This window comes from Benincasa hispida, unplaced genomic scaffold (genome assembly GCF_009727055.1).
Source record: "Benincasa hispida cultivar B227 unplaced genomic scaffold, ASM972705v1 Contig179, whole genome shotgun sequence".
Taxonomy (NCBI): domain Eukaryota; kingdom Viridiplantae; phylum Streptophyta; class Magnoliopsida; order Cucurbitales; family Cucurbitaceae; genus Benincasa; species Benincasa hispida.
In genome coordinates, this window is record NW_024064356.1 from 343256 (window position 1) to 366351 (window position 23096).

Consider the following 23096-nt stretch of genomic DNA (forward strand, 5'->3'; position numbering starts at 1 on the left):
TCATTTTTTAGTTTCACCAACTCAAATCCAAGTTGGAGAATAGTTGAGAAGGCTCTCTTGATAGTTTACTATTGATTTGAAGGTCAAATTCGTAACGAACAGCTTGAATTTGGAGAGGTTCTAAGGTATAAGTTCTTAAAATCCTGGGGGAGAGAACTAATACACACCTGGACCAAAATGCAAGAGCAAATAGTGTTCAACACCATGGAGGATATGCTCATCATGAACCATTTTAAATCTAACATTATTGTTGGGATGTGTGCTCTCTAAACTTTTCTTTCCTTGTATAAAACAACCACTTTTGATAATCTCAAAAACAGATAAGAGGGGCATAGGTGGTTGACATAAAAACAGAAAGGAAGGGGGGCGGGGGCGGTAAAGGAGGAGAAAAAAGCCCCAACTCAGCCTGCTTTTGCAAGCTTCTTGTTTTGGGTCCTTAGGCATAAAATAATAATATTTCATTATTATTACATATGAACAAATAAATATAAATGTAGGTGGCCGATTTCACAAACAAAGCTTTTTCTAAGGGCTTTCTTTTTTTGCTTTTTTTACCTTCTTTTTCCATCTCACGGCCATCCAGACAATAGTAAGATAAAATTTGAGCGGCTTACTGAGGAAAATGGAAGTTTATGGAGCTGATTGCCACTCAGGATCTCAACTCTGAAGGAACCAAATGAAGATGGCGATGGGAGATTGAGAAAAATGGTTGCTGGCTTTGCCTCAACAACAGAGCTATTAACATGCCAACAATAGACATTCTCCAAAGACTTGAATGTCCAATAACAATTTACTGCATAATTATTTCTCTCCCAGATGTATATAGTGCACGTACTTTACAGTAATCGTAGCACGGTGGGCCGTGCCTTATCATACATTTTCTTCCCTCTTGATCTCGTTTTCTTCCTGACCATATGCCGAGTTGAACTGCTCTTGTAACTGTAAGCTCAAAATTGAGCGTCAGTGGAAGCCTAAAGGCATGTTTAGAAGTGATTTTAAAAATTATTTTTATCAAATTTAATATTTGAATCGTTCAAAGTCCATTTATATATAGATATAACTACTTTCATGGAGAAAAAATGAAAGAATACAAGGGCATAAAAAAAACCAAACCCTCAAAAACCCTTATGAAGAAATGGTAGTATACATCTAGAAAAACCAAACCCACAAAAACCCCTCTAAAGAAAGATTTCCAACTAAGATGCTACTACCTAGAGAAAATGTACAAAAAGTCTTTGAAATCAAAGCCCAAAGAGAAATAGAGAACCTCACCAAGGACAAGATATAAACATTATATATATATATATATATATATTATATTGCACTTTGATTAAATGACTTTAACCATTTCAAAAGCACCTCCGAACATACCCTTAAGTACCCCGAATTTCCAACTACGGTTTTGAACTCATCAAAATGACCGTTTGTTAAAAAAAAAAAGGAAAAAATGCTAGTTACGTCAATTGTAGGGAAAGTAAAAGCTTAGAACAACTCACTTGAATGTATTTCAACTTTTCAGCGGTCAATTCATAAGTCAAATGCGTCATTCTGGAAAGAAAACGAGGGTCAGTGAAATATATGCAACTATAAAATTTTGTCGGTTCAAGGAAAATCTGGAAAAATTGGTATAACAAAATTCTAGAAAACCAAACCCACCGAGCTTGAAGTTCAGAGACTTTCCGAAGCAGTAAACGCTCTCTCTCAACCGCCGCTGTTTCAGCCTGCCAGAAAGAGGATCTCTACATATCAGAAGGGTGAGGCTTTTCATACCCACACCTAACTACTTGCATTGCATCAGATTCCAATGAAAGACAGTAAATTGATAATCTGATTCTGAGCTAAGAACATGAGGAGATAAATTTCAGTTAAAAGTCCTGGTTTTACAAATTTCATTTTCATTTTTGCAGTTGTATAACCGAATTGAGGTTGTCAGTTGTCACATTTATAAAAGCATATGAATGTAACTTATTAAATTGCTAAAAACTGTCACATACTAGCATCCCCAAGTCGCACCACATAATATTCAACCAATTCAAACAGAATTTAATAATGAATTTATGAAAATCCAGATAGAGACATTTATATAAATTAGAATATTGGGCCAAATTATCTAGGAAGACAGACAACTGATCTTGATCAGTTAAGATCGTTAGAGCAACTGTTTCCACCAATCATATAACACAACCACGTGGGCAAGAAGGTAGAAGAACCAAGTAGGCGAGTACATAATTGAAGATATAAAAATTGTATATTGATTGCACTTACACTTCCATTATTCTCCGAGCTTCGAGGCAATGGAGGCAACTTTCCATTTTGAGTAGCTAGTATTTTAGAGGGAAAATAATATCTCACACGTTAGGCAAAAAACCCATATAACATAATATGTCAGTCATCCAATAAATCCTTTTTTACTTACCATCAACCACGTCTGCTGTTTGTAAGCTATTCAACAAGTTCGCTATAAGATCCTGAAATCAATATAAAAGCCAATTTCTTAACGACTGAATTTGACTAAAAAATTCCTTGGTGCCAGGATTAATTTAGGAGACCGAGTTACAAAAGTCAACCAAAGTCTTAATGTTACTTTACCTGTTGAATTGAGGTCTGATGGAAAAGATTCTGAAGATGAGGCAGAAGAACTGATGTAGGCACGTTGATGTTGCAAGCCTCCTTAGGGGGTTGACTGACAGACTGAAAACAGAAAAATGATATCACAGAGATGGACAAATGTTAATTTTATTCAATGACTCTCATGGAAACGTAACTCCACCTATAGCTGATTGTGATTCATATAGGAAGCATACAAAATAAAGTTTTTTCCCCCTTTAAATCAAACGACCAAACACACTCCAATTACTAAATATTAAATGTGTTTTTTAATAGAAACAACTGCTATCATTGAGAAAAAAATGAAATAATACAAGGGAATACAAAAAGACCAAGCCCACAAAAACCCTTAGATAAAGGATTCCCAACTAAGTAAAATGTTGACAAGAGAATAATTACAAAAGGTCTTCGAAACCGAAGCCCAAAGAGAAACATGAAACCTCACAAAAGACCAAACCTCAATATGGTCTCTCTCCACACCATGAAACACCCTGTTGTTTCTCTCCCCCAAAGATCCCACAGTAATGTGCACAAACCCGCTAGCTAAAGAAAGCAGCCTTTCTCTTTGAAAAGCGGATGGAGGAGGAACTCCCCGATCATCAAACGAATATCCCTCTTACAAGTACTAGATATTAAATGATGCTTATATGCCAAGTGGCAGGTCACCAAAGCAACCAACAAGAAAGCAAGGGGAAAAAAGATTTATATAAACAATTTTCCAAGGAATAAATGCATCGATGTATGTACTCATAGACCATAATATAATATAAAATAATTTGTCTAAAAGAACTTTTGAATTCTAGTAATCATAAAGAGACAAAAGAAAATGGGGATATCTTACGAACCTGCTTGGAATCGAATATCCAATCACCAACACTAGCTGACTTTCGTAGAGGAGAGTTCTGAACACATATCAAAGTAACAGAACTCAGAAAGTAGACATCAACTAGCCCACAAATGGTCATAAGCAAAGAATGATAACGAACCTGTGAAGAGCGACGTGAAACCGTGCTCAATGGAATATCCTAAGCCAGCTTTCAAGTTAGTTTCAGTCAGCTTGCATATGAAATTAAATAATTGTATAGCCTTACCTTTACGAGATCTAGGTTCTCTGACGTCACTGAAAAACGTCCCTTAATTTGCACAAGATTAGCTTTGGATTTGTCATCCATTGAATCTCTAAACCCTGTTACAAGATGAATAAAAAAGATTACAGCCGAAAAAACTCACAAGCAGGAAACACAATTTGGCCACCATCATGCAAATCTCAAATGCTGGAGGTTTGAGCAAGACACTGAAGTCAGTTTACCATTTTAAACATTCTTGCAGTTAGAATTCAAATAATTAGATAGCCATGCTCCGATAATGAGCTTAACAAATCGAGTAATGACATTTTCTGTATAAAACCAATTTCTACCATTTAATAAACACCATTAAAAAAAACATAAGATGCATCAATCACTGAAGCAATGTTGTAGTTAAAGCATGACAAGCAGCAATCTTCCACACAGGCGAGATCCCTTGCTCACCGTATGAAAGGTCTTCTACCAACTACCATCAACCAAAGAACCTCTACATGTGTGTATTATATCAATAACAAATCCAAATCAATTCAGGTTAAAACAAAGCTAATCAGATAACAAAAAAATTATGCTGATTGCTGAAAGAGACAGCACAATGTCAAAAAAAAAATTCATAAAAAAGAACATAAGGCAAAATGATGAAGATGTAAACCAGTTTCTCATAAGAAATTCAAATTATCAAAGTAAAAGAAGGTGAGATATTATTTCCATTACATATAAAAGTAAGATTCATTGTATTATCTATAACAAGATTAAAGTACATAGAAGTCAGATTTGTATGCTAGGTGAGACGAAGATGCAAGCCATGCTATACTTTTGACTGATTGGGCCCCAAAACAGTTTGTTGACTACAAAATGATTTCATCAATGAATCAGTTGGATGCTTGTTAGCCAAAAAAATTCTCTTTCTTTATGCCGCAATAAAAAATTGGATTAAATAAATGTGATTTGACATTGAGTATCAATTAAAAATTAAAATGAGATCTTGAACACAGCTACTACTTAAAAGCTATGACATCATTACCTCCAGAAGATTTTATGGGAGCCGATAGGCTGTTTGCCGAGGCGCGGTTTGGCAGCATTAGTGGACCACTGAAGCTTGGAGCTTGCCGTGCTTCTCGACGATTTTTTTCAGCAGATGGTTGAATTTCAGAATCAAACCTAACAATCAGCAATGGCACAAAAATATCATTGCAACCGTCATAGCATTAACCAGCTAAAACTAAATAGCTGCATGATTCAAGTAAATGGTGGTTCTTCAATGCCTTCTTGTTCCACCCAGGCTTTGATCTGGATTATCAGGTGAATAACTACAGTTAAAAAATTAAATAATCTCATTACTACACCCAAACTTTCTCGTTTCTTGAACTCCAATTGTACTCCAAGGTCTAGTAACCGATCAATATGTCACAGATTAGATCTTCCACCCCCTTTTAATGCCGTTATCCACATAGGTTAATTGGGTTGGAACTGGAAGGAGGGATGTGCGGCTGATACATAGGAGGAAGGGACAACATTGAACTACAGGATCTATTATGCACAATTCAAGCCCTCTTGAATAGGGTTTCCTTTTGAGGGATTGTCTTTTTGTAAACCTTTGTATTGTTTCATTTTTCCTCGATGAAAGTTATTTCAGGTAATTAAAAAAAATACAAGAAAGTAAAAAGGCTTGCAGACATTTTTCTTTCTTCAAATTGAAAGTTAGATTAAATCCAAATTTACTTCGGATATGTTCGATTTAACTTATCAAATGTTTAATTTTGAAACACTTTCAAAGTGTATTTTAATCACTTTTAATCAAATGAGTTTAAATAAATTGTTTTCAAGAACATTTTTTTCTCTAATCAATCCATACAAGCCCTTCAGCACAAAAATATTCAATAAGTGGAAGTAAATTCTTTTTCATGCAATGAGAGATAGAAATAAGGTGTTGTACAGGAGTGTATAACATAACTCCCACATACTAGCATCATCTCAAGAAACAATCCAGCAAATGATGAGACTTATGAATATGAAACCATGAAAAAGTACAAACCTCTCAGAGCCTCGCACTCTTTCTGATAAAGAATGACTGAGCACAATGCCAGGTAGAAGTGGACCGCTTTGAGTTTGACGACCTTTTGGCATTTGGGTTTTGGCCTTGCCTTGTACAATGTCTTGGCCAGAGGTAGATGCTTCTGCTTCGGTGCTAGTTCCATTTCTCTTCCATCCAGTTTTTTCTTGCAACCCCGCTTTCAGCATATCAGTTTCCATAAAGTTTCCCTTTTTGCTCAAGCACTCTACTTGTGACAATCCCTGACCACTTGCCCCTACTCCATATTCTTCCTGAGATGATTCATTGTATGAATTGAAATTCCTCAAACTAGATTGAGGACAGTAGGCATCCTGACAATTACAAAGACTACAAATGAGCACATCAAAACCGGTTGAATATTTAATGAACTTGTGGGAGGAAAAAAATTCGAGTTAGCAAAACTCTAAACCTTAACACCACAAGAATTTATACTCTCCTCCTCTTCCTTCATCTCTGCCATATCATCATTCACCTATTCATACATATAAAAATTAAGGATAGAATCAGATTCTGACTAAAGAACAGTAACATAGTCAAGTTAAATACTATGGTCAAAAGTGCAGCAAGGAAAACTTGACACTTACCAGGGAAGCTTGGGCTTTCAAATCCTCAACATCAAAGTTCCATGCACTAACTCCTCGCTGGTACTCACTCTGGTGAAAGCAAGATACGACACACCCAGTAAAGAAGAGTTCAAAGAAAAGAAGAAAAAAAATGTGCACGGTGTAAACAAAAGAAAAAGAAGAAAAAAATCCTCCCCTTTTTCTTCATAAAATGGAGATTTTTTTTTGATGTATAGGTAGAAACAAATAGACCAAGAAATCACGATTAGGATTAGTTTCCATGATTGATTAAAATTAGGATTAGTTTCCTTGGTTTATTATAATCAAGATTAGTTTCTTTGATTAATTAGGATTACAATTAGTTTGCTTTCCAATTCCATATAAACACAGAAATTATCTTCTTGTATTGGTAATTTTTAATTGATAATAAAGATTTTCATTTGATTCTTAGAGAGAATTGTTCTTTTATCTCTTAGGCTACATCAGATCATGTACAAACAAAAGAGAGATAATAAGGGTCCTTCAATTTTCTTGCAGAGACAAGTCAACACTTTCTATAAGACCTTGCAAAAACCCAATTATTTAGGACAGACTTCTTGAGTTAAATATGAGAAGAAAGACCTCACCAAATATTATTCATGGACAACAGGTACTATAAAATGACTTGAACAAGAAGTACTGAACCGATATATATAAAAGAAGAAGAACGAGAACGAGAACAAGAGTGGATAAATGACTTTAAGAAATATTTCCAACCTGTGATAATGCTTCTTGCTCTGCTGAAGGCATTTTCTTTAAGGCTAGCTGGGCAGCATCTTTAAGCTGCAAAATCAGATAACCCATCAGATTAACGAAACCATGACATATGTGTTGTAAAGCAGCAGAGAGGTCACCTGCAGGTCCTTTACACGATGTGAAAGAGGAGGCAAGTTAGCAAATAGTTTCTTCAAAGAAACCTCTGGAGGCTTAGCATTCTTGAAAAAGGAGTGCTTTAAAAGTTTCTCAGCTGTTGGCCTCTTGGTTTGATCTTTCACCAGGCACATTGCAACCATTTCTTTAAAAGACTGATTACAACTGGAAATCCTCTAATTAGAATACATCTAATAAATATTTACAAAGTACAATTCATGGATTTGGTCTAGCGACCTTTTAACCTTTTAATATGTAATATGCAGAATTTCCATTCAATGAAAAATCAAGCAATTAGCGACTTCAAGGAGCATATAAACAATAAACAGTTAGCTGAAAACCAGACTAGGTACATATAAATATGAGATGAATCAAAGCTACAAAAGACGGAGATAAAAACAAAAATTTGTTTATGGGCTGGGTTTGATCTCAAGTTTTAGACCCTCAACAAATGCTTAAGCTTTAGAACACAGTAGTTAACTAGGGCAACATTAGAAATGTTGACATCACTGGGATGGGAACCCTACCTAAAACTGGCCAGCACAATCCCAAGCTCGATAAAACATATAGGGGAAATATATTCAAACCAAAGCAACATTTCTTTGTAGGAATAAACTTGTCATCAATATATAACAGTATTTTGCATAGTAATCATTCAGTAACTTCATCCATGAAGGGAAAAAAAAAAACCAACGAAACACTTATACCTTAGAGAACCGTTTGTCTCTATCATAATCCAGCCCAGGAGGAGCATTTTGTATGGTCATAAGAAGCACCTATTAAGAAAACAAGGGCGAAGGGGACGAAGAATGAAATGAAACGGTCAGATGTGGAAATACAAATATCATGAATAAAGCTCAGTTATGTACATGTCAACATGCCTTCATTGGAGGATATTTTGAAAATGGTGCATGACCATGAGCCAACTCCAAAGCTGTAATACCAAAGGACCAAATATCAGCCCTGCACATAATGATGAAAGGAATCAATGAGAGGCCTTCCTACATTCTTTGGGAGAATTTGGTTCTCCACGGTCAAGGGAGAAGAAATGGGCATCCTATACCCATGTTATTATTGAGCATTGGCATCCAAAAGTAAACAAACCAAAAATAATTAAAACAAAAACCAATTGGTTTAATGGATTCATTTGATGTTAATCATTCATTTTATAGTAACAAATAATTCATTTCAAATTTATTATAGGTAATGTGCTCAACATTGGTAAAAAATCTGATTTACCTTTATGCAAATAATTTTCTAAATAAAAATATTGTTATATTTCCGGCAATAAACAAATGATCATTTTAAAATTCTCATTCATAAATACCAACCAAGTTCGTTCTATTCCAGGCATCACATTTCAAGTTGCAAATTTTGTTCTTAAATACCAAACATGCTCTGACAGTGCCATGGGAGAAGGTAAACATAGGTTGGCTGTAATTTTTCGTTTTATTAATAAACTTTGTTTCTTCACACACACACTAATAACTTCAAATATAACTACTTCCCACAATGGGAATTGGGGAAGCATGTAATAGCTGAAAGTGAAATAAACAGCATTTCATGCCCAAACCCTGAAGATTGGATCTAGAACTCTATAGTATGTCCTCACCAACATGAAAGATGAAACCAAAAAAAAACTATTGTCATTGTGAAAGTAAACCTAGAGATTGTATGATAATATTTGATCTGAAGTCTATATCAAACAAACTCACTTGGAATTATATCCCGTTCCTGGCTGCAATACCTCTGGTGCCATCCTAAGAAAAAGTTAAATTGGTCAAATTTGGTTGTTATAAAAAACATGAGAAGGTTGAAAAGTATTCTCTAAAAAAGATAAATCTTACCAGCATGGGGTTCCCACAAAGGTATTTCTGGAGCGCTGTCTATCACCTGTATCAAACATGCAAGCTGAAACACCAAAATCAGCAAGCTTCACAGACCCATTACTATCAAGTAGTATATTTCCAGCCTGCAAAAACAAATATTAAAAAATAATAAAATAAGAGCCTTCTCATTATTAAATGGTTACACTTGAGGGGGAAAGGGGGACAAAACCAAGAATTAGTGTGAAAGAAGTAACTAGACCTTCACATCCCGATGTATGTGTCCTTGGCGATGAAGGTACTCCAAAGCTTTAAGAGTCTCTTTCAGGATAGAACCAATAGCAACCTCTTCAAAGCCATCTGAGTATGCTGTCTTCATTAGGTGCAAACAAGAACCCTCTGCCATGAATGGCATGACAACCCAAAGGTTTCGTTCAACAACAAATGAACAATAAGCCCTTACAAGGTTTGGATGATCTATCAAACTCATTGTTTGAGCCTCCCTACGTATATCATCCTGTCAAAACAGAAGATACTTAAGACATGATTAAGGGTCACTAACTTAATGTTGTTATCGTATCGAGCAAAAGAACTGAGTCAGCATTTAAAGATTAAAACAAAAAGTTAACATATTATAGTGAGTGCTAAAAACTTTAAGGGACCCTCTTGGACCAAGTGTGGTTTTCATAAAAAATTTTGTTTGTGAACTAGACTGCTAATCACTTCTTTCTTGTACTTTTCTTTTTGTTAAAACTCCTCTTTCGCGCACGCATGCATAGAGAGGGGCTGGAGTGTATATAAGGAACTTCTATGGGAACGAAGACCACCTATCAGTGCATTACCCACTCTATTGTCTAGTCACTTTGGGAAAAACTTGGGAAGGTTATTGAATATACCTGGGTTCCAGGCAGATAATAGGAGCCCATTTCCTGTCTTTTCTTTTTTCTTTTCTTTTTTTTCTTTTTTATGTTATTTGTACCAAAAATACTAATCTTATGAACAAAGTTGAAGAAGCTAGGGGAAATTTCTGTAACTTTTTTCATTTTAAAATAGCAGAAAATATAGTAACCATTTATAAGGAAATTGGTTTGTTCTACTTAATATGGTATTGACATAACACGTATTTACTAGGTTCCTACCATCTAGGATTTCTTTCAGGCTCAGCCAATAAATAAGGCAGCGTTCGGCATATCTCCACCCCCAACCCCATGCTAAAATCACTCCGTTCCTGAACCTCCCAATAAAAAAATGGAGATATTGCTCATCCCGAGCTTTTCTTGATCGTCATTTATATCCCACATTCACGGCCTACATTTTCTGCAGTAATCTTCATCTCGATCTAGTTCAAAGGTTCAAACTTTCTGACTTGAAAAGTACAAATTTCTAGTTAAATATTCGTTAAAACAAAAATTAGGCATCCGTTCCTCGCTTGCCAGTGTAGCGAATCAAACGCAAAAACAATGGAACCGAGAAACAGCTATGCTGAAGTCACTTCAGTATGTACGCATAATCTAACCTCAAGGGAAACCACAAAGGTTGTCTTCGACAATTATACTCATATCCCCGAAATTTCACCAACAATTATAAAAGATCAAAACTACGGAAATTTAACAAATCCGACATCAGAAAGAGGATGAAAGAAAATTTAATAAGTAAAAGGTACCAAACTATCATGATGTTAAGCACATCAGCAAGCACCTCTCCATCCCCATCCCCACATGAACACAAACCAACTAAATCAATAACAACCCAACCCCGATCTTAAACAAACAAAGCCAAAGGGTCAAGTAAACAACTACAAAAACACAAAAAACTAAGCTAATTAACAACAATTCAGAGCACAAACAACAGAAGGAGCAATAAAACTGACAAGATTACTATTGCAGCGATCAAGATCCAAACACTTGATGGCGACAACTTCATTTGACGGAGTATAGATCGCTCTAAAAACAGTAGCACTAGCACCATAACCAATCTCTTCAAGAAGCTTATAATCAGTGGAATTAGCGGTGTAAGTCCTCTGTCTTCCCCCCATCATGCCCATAACCTAAGGAAGATTTGACAACCACAAAGAACTCTGATCGGAAAACCACTTTAGAGTGGGAAAATGAGTGAGAAGAAGGTGTTAGGAGGTGTGGCGATAAAATATCAGGTCGTTGACCGCCATTGAAGCGGTAGAGAGAGAAAGGGGGAGAAAGGAGAGAGAAAGGGGGAGAAGATTATTTGGGGGTGGAAGATGCAAATAGAGAGGAGTTAAAAGGGTGATGACGTGTACACGGCCCACCAAGGCCAAACCAGCCCATTGGTGATGCCAACCAAAGTATTTCCAAAGTACTAATTCTAAATAGTTGCTTCCTATCTCATCCTCTCTCTCTTAGGGTTTTCTTTTTCAATTTCAACATGTGTTGGTCGGAATTCAAACTCTCAATCTTTCGGTTGAAAATATATGTCATAACTAGTGTAAATGAAACTATACTTAGGTTGGTTTTTCAAAATCGATTTAGATAACGTTTTGGTCTGTAAACTTTTAGGAGGTGTCTGGTCAATGAATTGGAGAGTATGGAGCTATAAACTCCACTCCTTGTTTGGTCTGACAAGTTTGTGGATCCCACTACTAAAAACAACAATTTTATGTCTATTAACTCTTTACACTATGGGCAGTTCAACAAGTTTGATTTTGTGATTTGTTAACTCCTTGCAATGTGGGTCTCATGAGTCACGATTTCACAACTTCATAACTCCCTAGATCTCGCAAATCTTTTAGGGGATATTTGGTTCATAAAAATGAGTTGAATTTAGTTGGTATAATATACCAACTCATTGTTTGGCCCACCAACTTTAAATGTTGGTGGAGTTAGTTGGATATTTTACTAACTCTCTTTTCTTCTAGTGTTTTCAATGGCTTCATTCATCGGCCACTGTCACATTTTGAGAACTAACTATGGGCTCCGACAACTACCTCCGATGAAAACTCTGGCGACCAACGGGGCTCTGACAACCACCTCCATGACAACTTTGACAACGAAATCTAGGCTCCAACAACCATCTTCGATGACAGTTCCAACAACCAACTTTGGGCTTTGATATCACACCCCGCCCCAGATTATCCTCTTAACCTAGATGGAGTGGTGACTGCAATAGTTACCAACCCTTTTTGCTGGCACTTACTGCTTATCTAACTTGTAAAATATTCCCAAACCCTTAAAATGTACATATCATCAATACACTGAACAAATTAACTCAGAACTTAACACATTTATATTATAGGGTTTCGCAGCATTGCTCATACATGAATATTACAATTTAGTGAGCCTCGACTAGTATACTAGTCACTAGACAAACACATGTGTACTAACTAATACAGGTCTTCAATTAAGCTTCCTTCAACATGATTCTTTAAGTGGCAGAGCAGCAGCAGCGAACTCTTTTGAAAACTGACCGCTACCTGAAAGGAAAACATTTGAAAACATGAGCTAGAAGCCCGATGAGTGACTAACATTTAAGCATAACGTTCATACATAAATTTCATATTAAAACTAAAAGCTTTTACCGAAACATAAACTTGGCTATTATTCATGTTATCATCAACATCATATAGCATTTTTATGCTTTGATGGACTATGCCTTAGCCTATCAGTCTAGAGTGGCCCTCTTGCTCACTCTTTATCATCCTTTACTGCATCACTACTTAACTAGGAAGGAACCCTTTCTGTTCACTTCCTACAATCATAATTTGCATCCTTAGTTGAGAGATAACCTTTACTCAATCCCTCAACATCAATCCATAGCTAAAGTGGAGTGATCTCGACACTACCAATAACAACTTTTCATTTATTTGTATAATTCTAGTTTAAGTACCGTCATATCTTAGGTACTACTGCTCAGATACCTTCTTCGTGTACTTCAGTATCGAGCTATTCAAATTCTAGGACAAAGCTTCAGTACCTTCTCTATGTACTTCAGTACTGAGCTATTCACATTCTAAGTCCAAGCTTCAGTACCTTCTTCGTGTACTTTAGTCCTGAGCTATTTATACTTACTTGCATATTCTTATCTCTTAATGACTTAGTTGCCCAAACGCATTCCTTACTAACGCATCCTCATGGTCATTGTAAGCATAACATAAACATAACATTAATGTGAGATGTGTTGCTACATAACTATTTAAGAATAATTGTCATAAATAGCTTTTAGTAAACATGCGTTGCTAAACATTCATAAGCTTTGGCAATTTACTTAAAACATTTAAAGCATTTAGAGTCACTCACAGTTTTTGGCAATTCCCTTCATGTATATGCTTACTGTGTGTTGAATACTTAACCAAATTCTTAGGCTTTAACTTGACTAGGCAACAATTTCATTACCATGCGTCCATGTCTTGTGTGTCCATGCATTGCATTAGGCGTTCAAGCCTCTTATGCATCCAAGCCTTCACTCACTCCTACTGCCCATCGCATAGCAACCTTTGCAACCATCACTCGGCTTATGCACCCGTCTGGTGGCACATTGACGCATGCCTCATGCGTTCGTCCGATTGCGCCCATCATTCGGCTTATGCGCCCGTCTGGTGGCACATCAACACATTCCCCATGCATTCGTCCGATTGCGCTCATCATTCCAACGCAACCTTATGCTTATGGCTTCAATATGGGTTACATGGTCTGATGCTTCTCAGCGCATCCTTGCACCAATTCAACCTTCAACGCATGCGCTCATCATCCTTGTCAAGTCCTTAAAGCTGCTTGCTCAAGATTCTGAATTTAATTTGCAATTTTAATAACTAATTTTCCAGGACTTTTCTCAAGAAATTTCCTTCTACAAATATCTTCTAAATTGTCTTAACAAGCTTATCTTAAAAATTTAGCTCATAATTCCTCATGGTTGTGCCATAATCCTCAAATTATCAAGACTGGCCCAACTTACCCGAGAATTCGACCTCTAGTCGGATTCTTCATACTCCAGCTCAATTCTGCTAGAATCTCCGTCCGGCATATCAACCTCAGCAACTAGACATACTCAGGTTTGAATGGCTCTGGAATTACTTCATTTGCCAGAACGAATTTATCTAAACTTCTGCTTGAAGTCGGGCTTCTTTTTTTAAACTAACAGCTGCATGCTCTCCTTTTAACATCAAGCTGCCACCTCATCCTTAGAGGATAATGTCATACCTGAGTATGAAAGCTGGCTTAGTTGATCAATCTCCAAGATGATCTTTCCCTCTTGACTATCAACGCAAGGGTTAGCTCCCAAGCCAACGCTTACGACCACATGGCCGCATACCTCATTCTCAATGCATCGCCCACTCTAGCTAACGCATAGCTCACTTAGAGGCTTTTGCGTTCCTCCTTTGGTCGCATACTTCTTAGCCAACGCATGTCCTAGCACACACATATCTCTTATCATATCAACCATGCGTTAAGCCTTCCTCGTTTCGTAGCATAACTTCAGCATGCATCACATACTTCATTGTCTAGCCCATCGTTTAGTACTACTACCGCATAGGCCGCATAGCATCAACGCATAAGCCGCATAACATCAATGCATAGGCCGTATAGCATCAACGCATAGTACCTTACCGACGTATAGTGTAGCACAGCCACGTCCATTGCGCCCATCGCGGCATACCATCGCATAGCACTGTCGTGTCCAACGTCTCATGCCTCCTTCGCTGTATGCCATCCATCGACGCATGCCTCGCACCGCGTCATCGCAAACTGCCAATGCATTTCCTTCGGTCGCATGCCTTCGACTACTTACCATCGCATCAAAGCTTCCACTTATGCGTTCACCCTTGGTACCAACGCATAACTTATCTTTGCCTTCCATACTTAGTCAAATTTCTACTTGTTATCTTATCTAAAACTTACCGATCTAAGTATTTCTAATACTTAGAATTTTCTTCCTCCATCTTCCTACTTTCTTTACCTCATTTCATAATTTTACTTAACACGCTTATTACTCACTTTTGTAGGAAAAATAGAGTAACGGGGTTGAAATTCGACAACCTTTGCGCGACTAACTCCGACAACCAATTCCGAGCTCCAACAACCACCTCGGCTAACTCAACTTTGACAACCACCTTCACGTTACCAACTCCGATAAACCAATTTCAGGCTCTAACAACCACCTCCGACTATGAACTCCAACTAAAAACACCTTTAATGACCACCTTTGAGCGAGCAACTTCAACGACCCACTCGGGATTTCAACAACCAACTCCGACGATAAACTCTAACAACCAACTCTAATACCACCTCATATGATTAACATTCGGGCTCCGATAGCTACTTCTTACTACAGTCTTCGGCAAAAATCATCTTTGATGACCACCTTCGTATGACCAACACCGAGATTTCAAAACCACCTTTGATGACGAACTTCGACAACCAACTCCAATACCACCTTCATGCGACCAACTTCAAGCTCTAACAATCACCTCCGACTACAAACTCCAGTGAAAGTATCTTTGATAATCAACTCCGACAACTACCTCCGACTATTATAAAACTGATGACCGTTAAAGTATGTTGTAGGGTTGTTGAGTATATAAAAAAAAAAATATATATTATGTTGTTTACAATAAGTGCAATATTTATACTTAAAAAATTTCAAAAAAAATATTTTTATTTAACTAAATTCACATATCAAATGAGTCTTAAGAATATTTAGACCAAAAGTATGTAACATATAAAAAAAAAATTAAAAAGAAACTTTCTGAAATATTTTCTAGCAAAAATTAGTGAAAAATAGAGATTTGTTCTCTAATGATCCTCCAAATTTAGAGGAATTGAAAACGAAATTGTTGAAAAAATATGGTGATATTCCATTGGCTACTAAGTTAATAAGAGAGGTTTAATTAAAAAAAAAAATCATTACATAGTAAAGGTATAGAGCAACAACAGGAATAAGAAGATGATAATGAAATTCATTGAGAAAATTTAGGAATCAAAAGTTTTGATTTCTCTTTAGTTTATGATTTTATTTAATCATATTTCTACAATGTAATGGGTTTGTTGTTGTTTATTGCCAAAAAAAAAAAAAAAGAAAAAGAAAAAAGAAAGAAGGAAAGAAAGAAAGAAGAAGTTTTAACAGTTAAAAGAAAAAAAATTGCAATCTATATTTTATTCAAACAAAGATGGGTAAAAATTAAAAACTGCACCAAATATCCTAGACATATGAACTCAACTCAGACATATGAACTCCAGATATTCTATCTCAATCCAACTGTCCAAACAACCTCTTACAAACCTCACAAGTTCACTTCTTGTCCTAATATCCCTTTAGGGTTATTTTAGGTTTAAATACTACCATTATTTTTCGTACCATTCGAGTTTAGTTTATTTTAGTCCATCTATATCCAAAATATGTATTTTTAACTTTTGTTTATTTTGGTTCATTTATTTTAAAAAGTATCTATTTTTTGGTTTCAGTTATTTTAAAAAATTATCATTTTGGTCTTTTCATCTTCATTTTTATTCCATTTTTTCAACTGAATTCTTAGTTTTACCCTTCATTCACTAAAATTTCTTTAAATGTAGTAATATATTTTGATTAAAGAATGTTTACTAGATATAAATTTTATGTTAATACTTTGCGAATAGGGATAAAAGTGTTAATTTTCTAGAAAAAATATAGGAATTAAAGTGAATATTTTAAAAATATAGGGATTTGATCCTTCTATTATTAACTGTACTGATTTCCAAGTTTTTAAATGCTCTTTTCCTTGACATTTTGAAATTTTGGTTTTAGATTTTTATGTTTAGATATATTTTATTTTATTTTATTTTCCTTAAATTATCTTTAAAAAAATAGTCATTTTGATTTTTGTTGTAATGATGTGAAAATGGATAAGTGACTTTCAAATATATTAATTAATGTACTAACATGAGTACACATTAAAGCCATATGGGTCGGTATTGAATTAGTGGATTTTTGGTAGATGAATGATGGAAATAACCAAAATAGTCCATTTTTTAAATCCTACACTAAAATGAAATATTTTTGTAATTCCACAACTAGCTAGAGTTTTTTTTTTTTTTTTTTTTAAATAATAATAATAAATATAATTCAATTAGTATAAATCAAAAAAAATATTTTGAATGAAAAATAGTTGAAAATATTTTGAAATATAACAAAATGTTAGACATCTATGTCTATAATTTTTTATAGTAGTATATCAATGTCTATCAATACTATATATTATATATTACACCGTTTAAAAAAATTTAAAGACAGCTAGTTTAGCTTCGAAGTTGTTCGACCCCACCTACCATATTGTAAAAGATAAATGAATAAAGACTAAAAACATATAAATATGAAAGCTTGTAGAAAAAACGAGATTTAAATCATAAAAATTAATCATGAAATGTGAATATTCGGACGTATTACTCATAATTAGAGAGGTGAATATGTCTAATTTGCTGAATTAGGTTTAAGACAAAAAAAAAAATGAGAAAAAAATATTTTGAAAAGCTACAATCAATTAATAAAATTGTACAATACACATATGTCAACGGGAAAATAGCTTTCAAATAATTTTCAATTTATTCTTTTCACATTCATATAAATTCATAAAGTAAAAAGAATATACTGTTGTATTCATGGTTTCTCACTTGGCGTTGTTGACATTTTGTCTAATGAAAACGTCGTTCTACTTATATTTTCACAAATCAAACCTTTTGTTTATCATCGTAATAACTGAAAATAAAAATATTATATTTGTATACATCACACATGAAAAAAAAAAGTTATATAATCAACCTTGGAAAATAGCTCCTCTTTTATCGGAGAAAAACCACAACCCATTACAAAGAAATCCAAATAATTCTCTGCTTTTGACGAGAATACAAAAGAAATTTAATTAGTGTTAACCTACTAAGTTTAGAGTATTTCTAATTGGGACAACTTAAAACTAGAGACATCGACTCTTTTTATAGGTTTTGAGCTCATCTCCATTCGTCGATTTAACTAATGTGGGACAAACTGTACTTCTAATATTTTACAAAAAAAATCAACAATATATAACTAAAAATATTCGTCTACAACCATAGTTAAGACATCTATTTTTTAAAGTTAATGAGTCAAATTTTTGTCTGTAATTATCGTACTAAAAAAAGAGTAAAGAATCTAAAGATTAACTCTTTAAATTAATGGATAAATGGATTAAATGTCAATAATTTACCCCAAAAAAAAAATTACAAGACTTGAAAATGTTGGTAAAATTTGTTTGAATTTAAAAATAAAATTTAAAATTTCTTAAGTTTTAAAGTATATTTCAATCGATATGTGGAATCCAACAGTTGTCAACAATGTTTTTACAAATATTCTACTTTACAAGGAACAAAAAAACAAAAAGGCAAAAAGAAATATTGTAATAAAGCCTGATGTCAATTTAAATATATCTTAACTTGGCTAGTTTTGAAATTAGCGACACGTTTCAAAGTTGTAGGTTTGAACTTTGAATTTTTACCCATTTAAAATAGAACCACTCATTTTCAAAATCAATTAACTTACACCATTGTGACGGTTTAATCCGACAAATCGAACAATCCAGACTATCCAATCCGAGATATAAGGATTGGATTGAGTTAATTTTGTTTTTGAGTTGGGTTAGGTTAAACTTTTTCTATTTTTGTTGGATTGGGTTGAATCATGGGTTGGCTAAAAAAAATTCGGTTTGACCCAATCCAACTCGAATTTTATATATAAATAAAATATACTATATATATTTCTCTAGTATATTTTCTCTTTGTTTAAAATTTGATTACTTTGTATTGATTAATTTGTGAATTTTAAATACTTTTATTTTAAAATTGTTATGATATTTGTCTTTATTTGAAGTTTGCAATAAATATCTTAGATATAATTGGTATTTAGCATTTGAATTTTATGAGATTTTAGTTATTAGTCATGTGTTGTATATAAATTTACATATTTTTAATTAAAAAGAAAAAAAACAAATTCTAACCCTAAAAATTCGGATTGGGTTGGGTTGGGTTGGGTTGGATTAGAGACTTTATTTGGGTTCTTTGGATTGTCAACCCAACCAACATGAATTTTTGGACTGGTTCAAAAAATACCCTCAACCCAGAAATATATATATATAAGGCATCTGGGAACAAAGAGCTTAGATCATTTTAATTCACAAACTTATAAAATAACTATTTTGATACAAATCTTTCATATTTTGATTCTTAAATTTTCACAAGGTCCATTTTAAGTTTTAAACTTTTAAAAACACAAATGTTATGGTCTTTGTTATAATATTTTTCTAACATATGTGACTTGATATCATGCTCATACTACACATGTTATTAGATATATTCAAAGCTACGTAATAAATTTGTTAAAAAACAAAATAAAATAATAATTGGAATAATTATATTTTGAAAGTTTAAGGACTCAAATAGAATTTAAAAACTCAAGAAACCAAATGAAACAAATGTGAAAGTTTATTGACCTAAATAAACATTTTTTAAAGTTTATAAAAAAAAATCTAAAGATATGAAGAAATACAACAATACAGTTTAAGCATCAACTTAACATAACTTAGCATACTAAAACAAGTAACCTCCTTCAAATTCAGTAAGGTGTTGTTCGAGGCTCTTAGTTATTCTAGTCATTGGGTAATGATAGTCTTTATTTGGGCTACATACTATTTTAATCTAGATTACAAATGAGGAGAGGTGATCGTTATAGAATAGTAAATGTGATAGATAATGAGGATTTTCAAATAATTTGACTACAGCTAAATGTGAGTGGAAACTTCAACTATTATAATGGGAGACCTAAACATTAAGTGGACTATTATAGCACACTCCATCCAATACAAGTTGGAGGCCCAAACATCTTATATATGTGTACGTGTAATTTTATTTTTAGGTTTAAATAATATGTTTTGGTCTCCGTATTTTTAGCTTTAGTTCATTTTAGTCCATATACTTTGAAACAGGGTTAGTAACAAGGTTGGGACAGGGGGAGTTCCCCATCTCCATCCCATTTAGGAGATTTTACCCCATCCCCATCGGGAAATGGATCTCCGCGGGGACCCATTCCGCAGAGTCCCATTTCCCGTTTTCCATTTTGTTTCCTCACAGAGATTTTTTTTTTAAAAAAAAAAATCATAAAATTCTATTTGGTTTGGGCTTATTGGGCTAAATTAAAAACCAGACTAAATGTAAAAAGTTACATACATTATATATATATATATAAACCTAATTGGGGCAGGATCGGTGATGGGATGGGGATACCCTCCCCATCCCTACCCGTCCCCAATTTGACCCCATCCTCGGTCAAACTGGGAATTCCTGTCCCGATTGAGGTAGGGCCATGAGGAGACCTGACCCCGAGGGGGAATTTTGTCAACCCTACTTTTAAAGTATTCATTTTAGTCCCTATATTTTCAACTTTGATTCATTTGGGTCCATGTACTTTCGAAATGTTCATGTTGCTCTTTATACTTTCAACTTTGGTTCATTTTGGTCATTGTTCTTTCAAAAGTGACAATTTTAATCCTTTCATTTTCATTTTGACTTCATTTTTAAGAGATCAAAATGAACCAAAGATGGGAGTACAAGAATCAAAATAAACATTTTAAAAGTATAGATACTAAAATGAACCAAAGCTAAAAATATAAGGACCAAAGTATAATTTGAACTTTTTTTCTAACCTTAATGATTGCTAGTAATTGATATCAACTATTGAAATTGAAGGAATAGTGAAGTTCCGCAACGGAAGCGATATCGTTCCCAATTTTAATTTTACACAAAATACAAAAATTTACAAAACAACAATTATGCATTAAACAAGAAAATTACAGCATACATATAAGAGGAGGAATAAGGTTAGGGTTTCAAGAAAACTTAAGAACTGTTCTTCACGTAATTCCTCTTCTCCAAATTAATCGCGAACAATAAACCATAGTAATTACCAAATAAATATTTGGTTAAACACCACTACAAGAGAGTCCTTTGTATTCTCTCTAGGTGATGAGAAATATAAGAGGTGTGGGCTCTATGTATTTTGGGAAGAGGGAGAGAGTTTGAGAGAGAAAGTTTTCTGTAAGTTTTTTTGTGAAAAACCAGAGACATCTCTCTATTAATCTTCTGTGAAAATGATGATAACCACACAAAAACCACCCACCATGCGATTAAAATTTGAGAGAAAATAGGGGGAGAGAGTTATAACTCCCTCCCAAATTAATATTAAAAAATGATTTAACAAAAAAAATAAAAAAATTATATATATTTATATGATAACTAACTTATTATATAACATACATTAAACCATATGTTATATCATATATAACACATCACCTATAGTTTTAATATTGTATCAAATACAATATAATCTATAGTTTTATTTCTCTCATTAATGCATGGTATTTAATATAAATCACATTTATACTAAATTCAATTATATGAATCCCATCCATATAATTAGTATTTGAATCATATTCAAATAATTTATTCATCTCAAAATAAATTTTATATTATAATGTATCAAATACATTACATTAATCATATCACTTATAGTTAACTTAATTATCACATATAATTAATTTTCTCATTTAATTTGAATAATTTAGATTAACCCAAAATTAATTCTCAATAATCCATGTTGAACTATAGAGGGGATCTTATGAACCTGTACATTAAAGTTCAAATGGTACTTAAATAATTAATTAAACTCATTTAATTAAATTATTCAACATCTAATAACTGTCCATCACTCCATTAAAGACCGACAACTGCACTCTTCGCATTACAAATATATTTTTGAGTCCATAAGATATAACTAGTCAACAGTGCGATGACCCTTCACAAATTGCTCGAAAGTACAGCTGAACCAAAATTATCGTTTTGCCCCTATAGTTAAATCTAACTCCTTAAGTACCACTGATCCCTCTAATGAACAACAAGTCATAGTTCAACTATGACCAAAACCCTCTCAGACCAAGAGATGGTGTGGTTTCATATTATTCAAGCCCCAAAATCAGCCCTTAAAAGAACAATTTATCTACTTACCCAAACGTTAGGGAATGAGTGAATTTTTTTTTTGTGTAGTTATGTTCCCAGTTCTCCAATCAGATGAATCCCTAAAATGATAAGCTCATTGAGTAAGCAATCTGGCCACTCTCACCCATGTAAATCAAAGGATCGTTTTCATAGGCAGGAGTTCACAACTCACTCAAGATTCAAGTCATGTCACATATGGTCATCCTGGTGAAATGTAAGTCTTTATTATTAACAATATTATATAATAAGACTAATCATTTCGTGGTTCAGTCTTATACAAACTCCTTAGTATAAAATACCCCCGCTCACATGTCTCTACATGAATGATCAGAATTAGATCATTTGTAGTACTTTACAACAATTGTAACATCTACAAGCGTGTCATACTCGTAATGTCACCAAGATAAGTTATCCAACCATTTCCATCTGCTATAGACTATTTTGGTTATCACTTAAACATGATCCACGCGTATGTCTCTACATACATATTTAAGCTACAGATGATAATCTTGAATGTTAGTTTTGGTTTTGTGGATTAATGCTACTAAATGATAAATAAAATATCTCATATTTTATTAAATAGATAAAATTGTTTTGTATATTACAATTACAAACTACATTCCACGAGATTTAGGATATCAATCCCAATATAATTATATTCGAGTTGACGCATATATATATTTGTAGTTAAAACAAAGTGAAGTGAAAGGGGAATAGAGACAAAGGACATATTCATTGTCAAACAATGCAAGTTTCTGTTCAAGAATAGAAGACATGAGGATTGGGTCAACATCCACATAAATGAAGTGTTTGTGCCTCTTTTCTCTTCATTACCATTCTCACTCCCTTTCTTTCTTCTTTTATTGATTGATTGTACAAATACTATACAAAACCAAAGCCTTCCTATGCAACCAACCACCAATTACGCACACCCACTGTCTTCTCTTTAACTTCTCTATCTTCCAATCTCCAAACTTTCAAACACAACACTTTTTTGAAACTACAACAAATAGAATTTA

General features: G+C 34.0%; 1 protein-coding gene across 3 annotated transcripts; it reads right to left on the reverse strand.

The window, feature by feature from the left end:
• Positions 1-383: 383 nt before the first annotated feature.
• Positions 384-11289, reverse strand: LOC120069000 (serine/threonine-protein kinase BLUS1-like). 3 transcript variants are annotated; one of them, XM_039020645.1, is made up of 21 exons: positions 10932-11289; positions 9324-9578; positions 9083-9207; positions 8951-8995; positions 8117-8198; positions 7943-8011; positions 7220-7390; positions 7083-7148; positions 6348-6416; positions 6173-6235; positions 5725-6074; positions 4714-4850; positions 3699-3793; positions 3594-3632; positions 3453-3509; positions 2590-2691; positions 2417-2468; positions 2266-2321; positions 1657-1721; positions 1497-1548; positions 384-939 (listed from the first exon to the last, which is right to left on the reverse strand). In XM_039020645.1, exons 1-21 carry the CDS (start codon positions 11103-11105, stop codon positions 871-873), a joined length of 2193 nt encoding a protein of 730 aa, XP_038876573.1. In that variant the 5' UTR covers positions 11106-11289; the 3' UTR covers positions 384-870. The 3 variants fall into 3 exon arrangements, with proteins under 3 accessions (XP_038876573.1, XP_038876575.1, XP_038876574.1); XM_039020647.1 differs by lacking the exon at positions 10932-11289 and adding an exon at positions 10201-10837; XM_039020646.1 differs by lacking the exon at positions 3594-3632.
• Positions 11290-23096: the final 11807 nt, after the last annotated feature.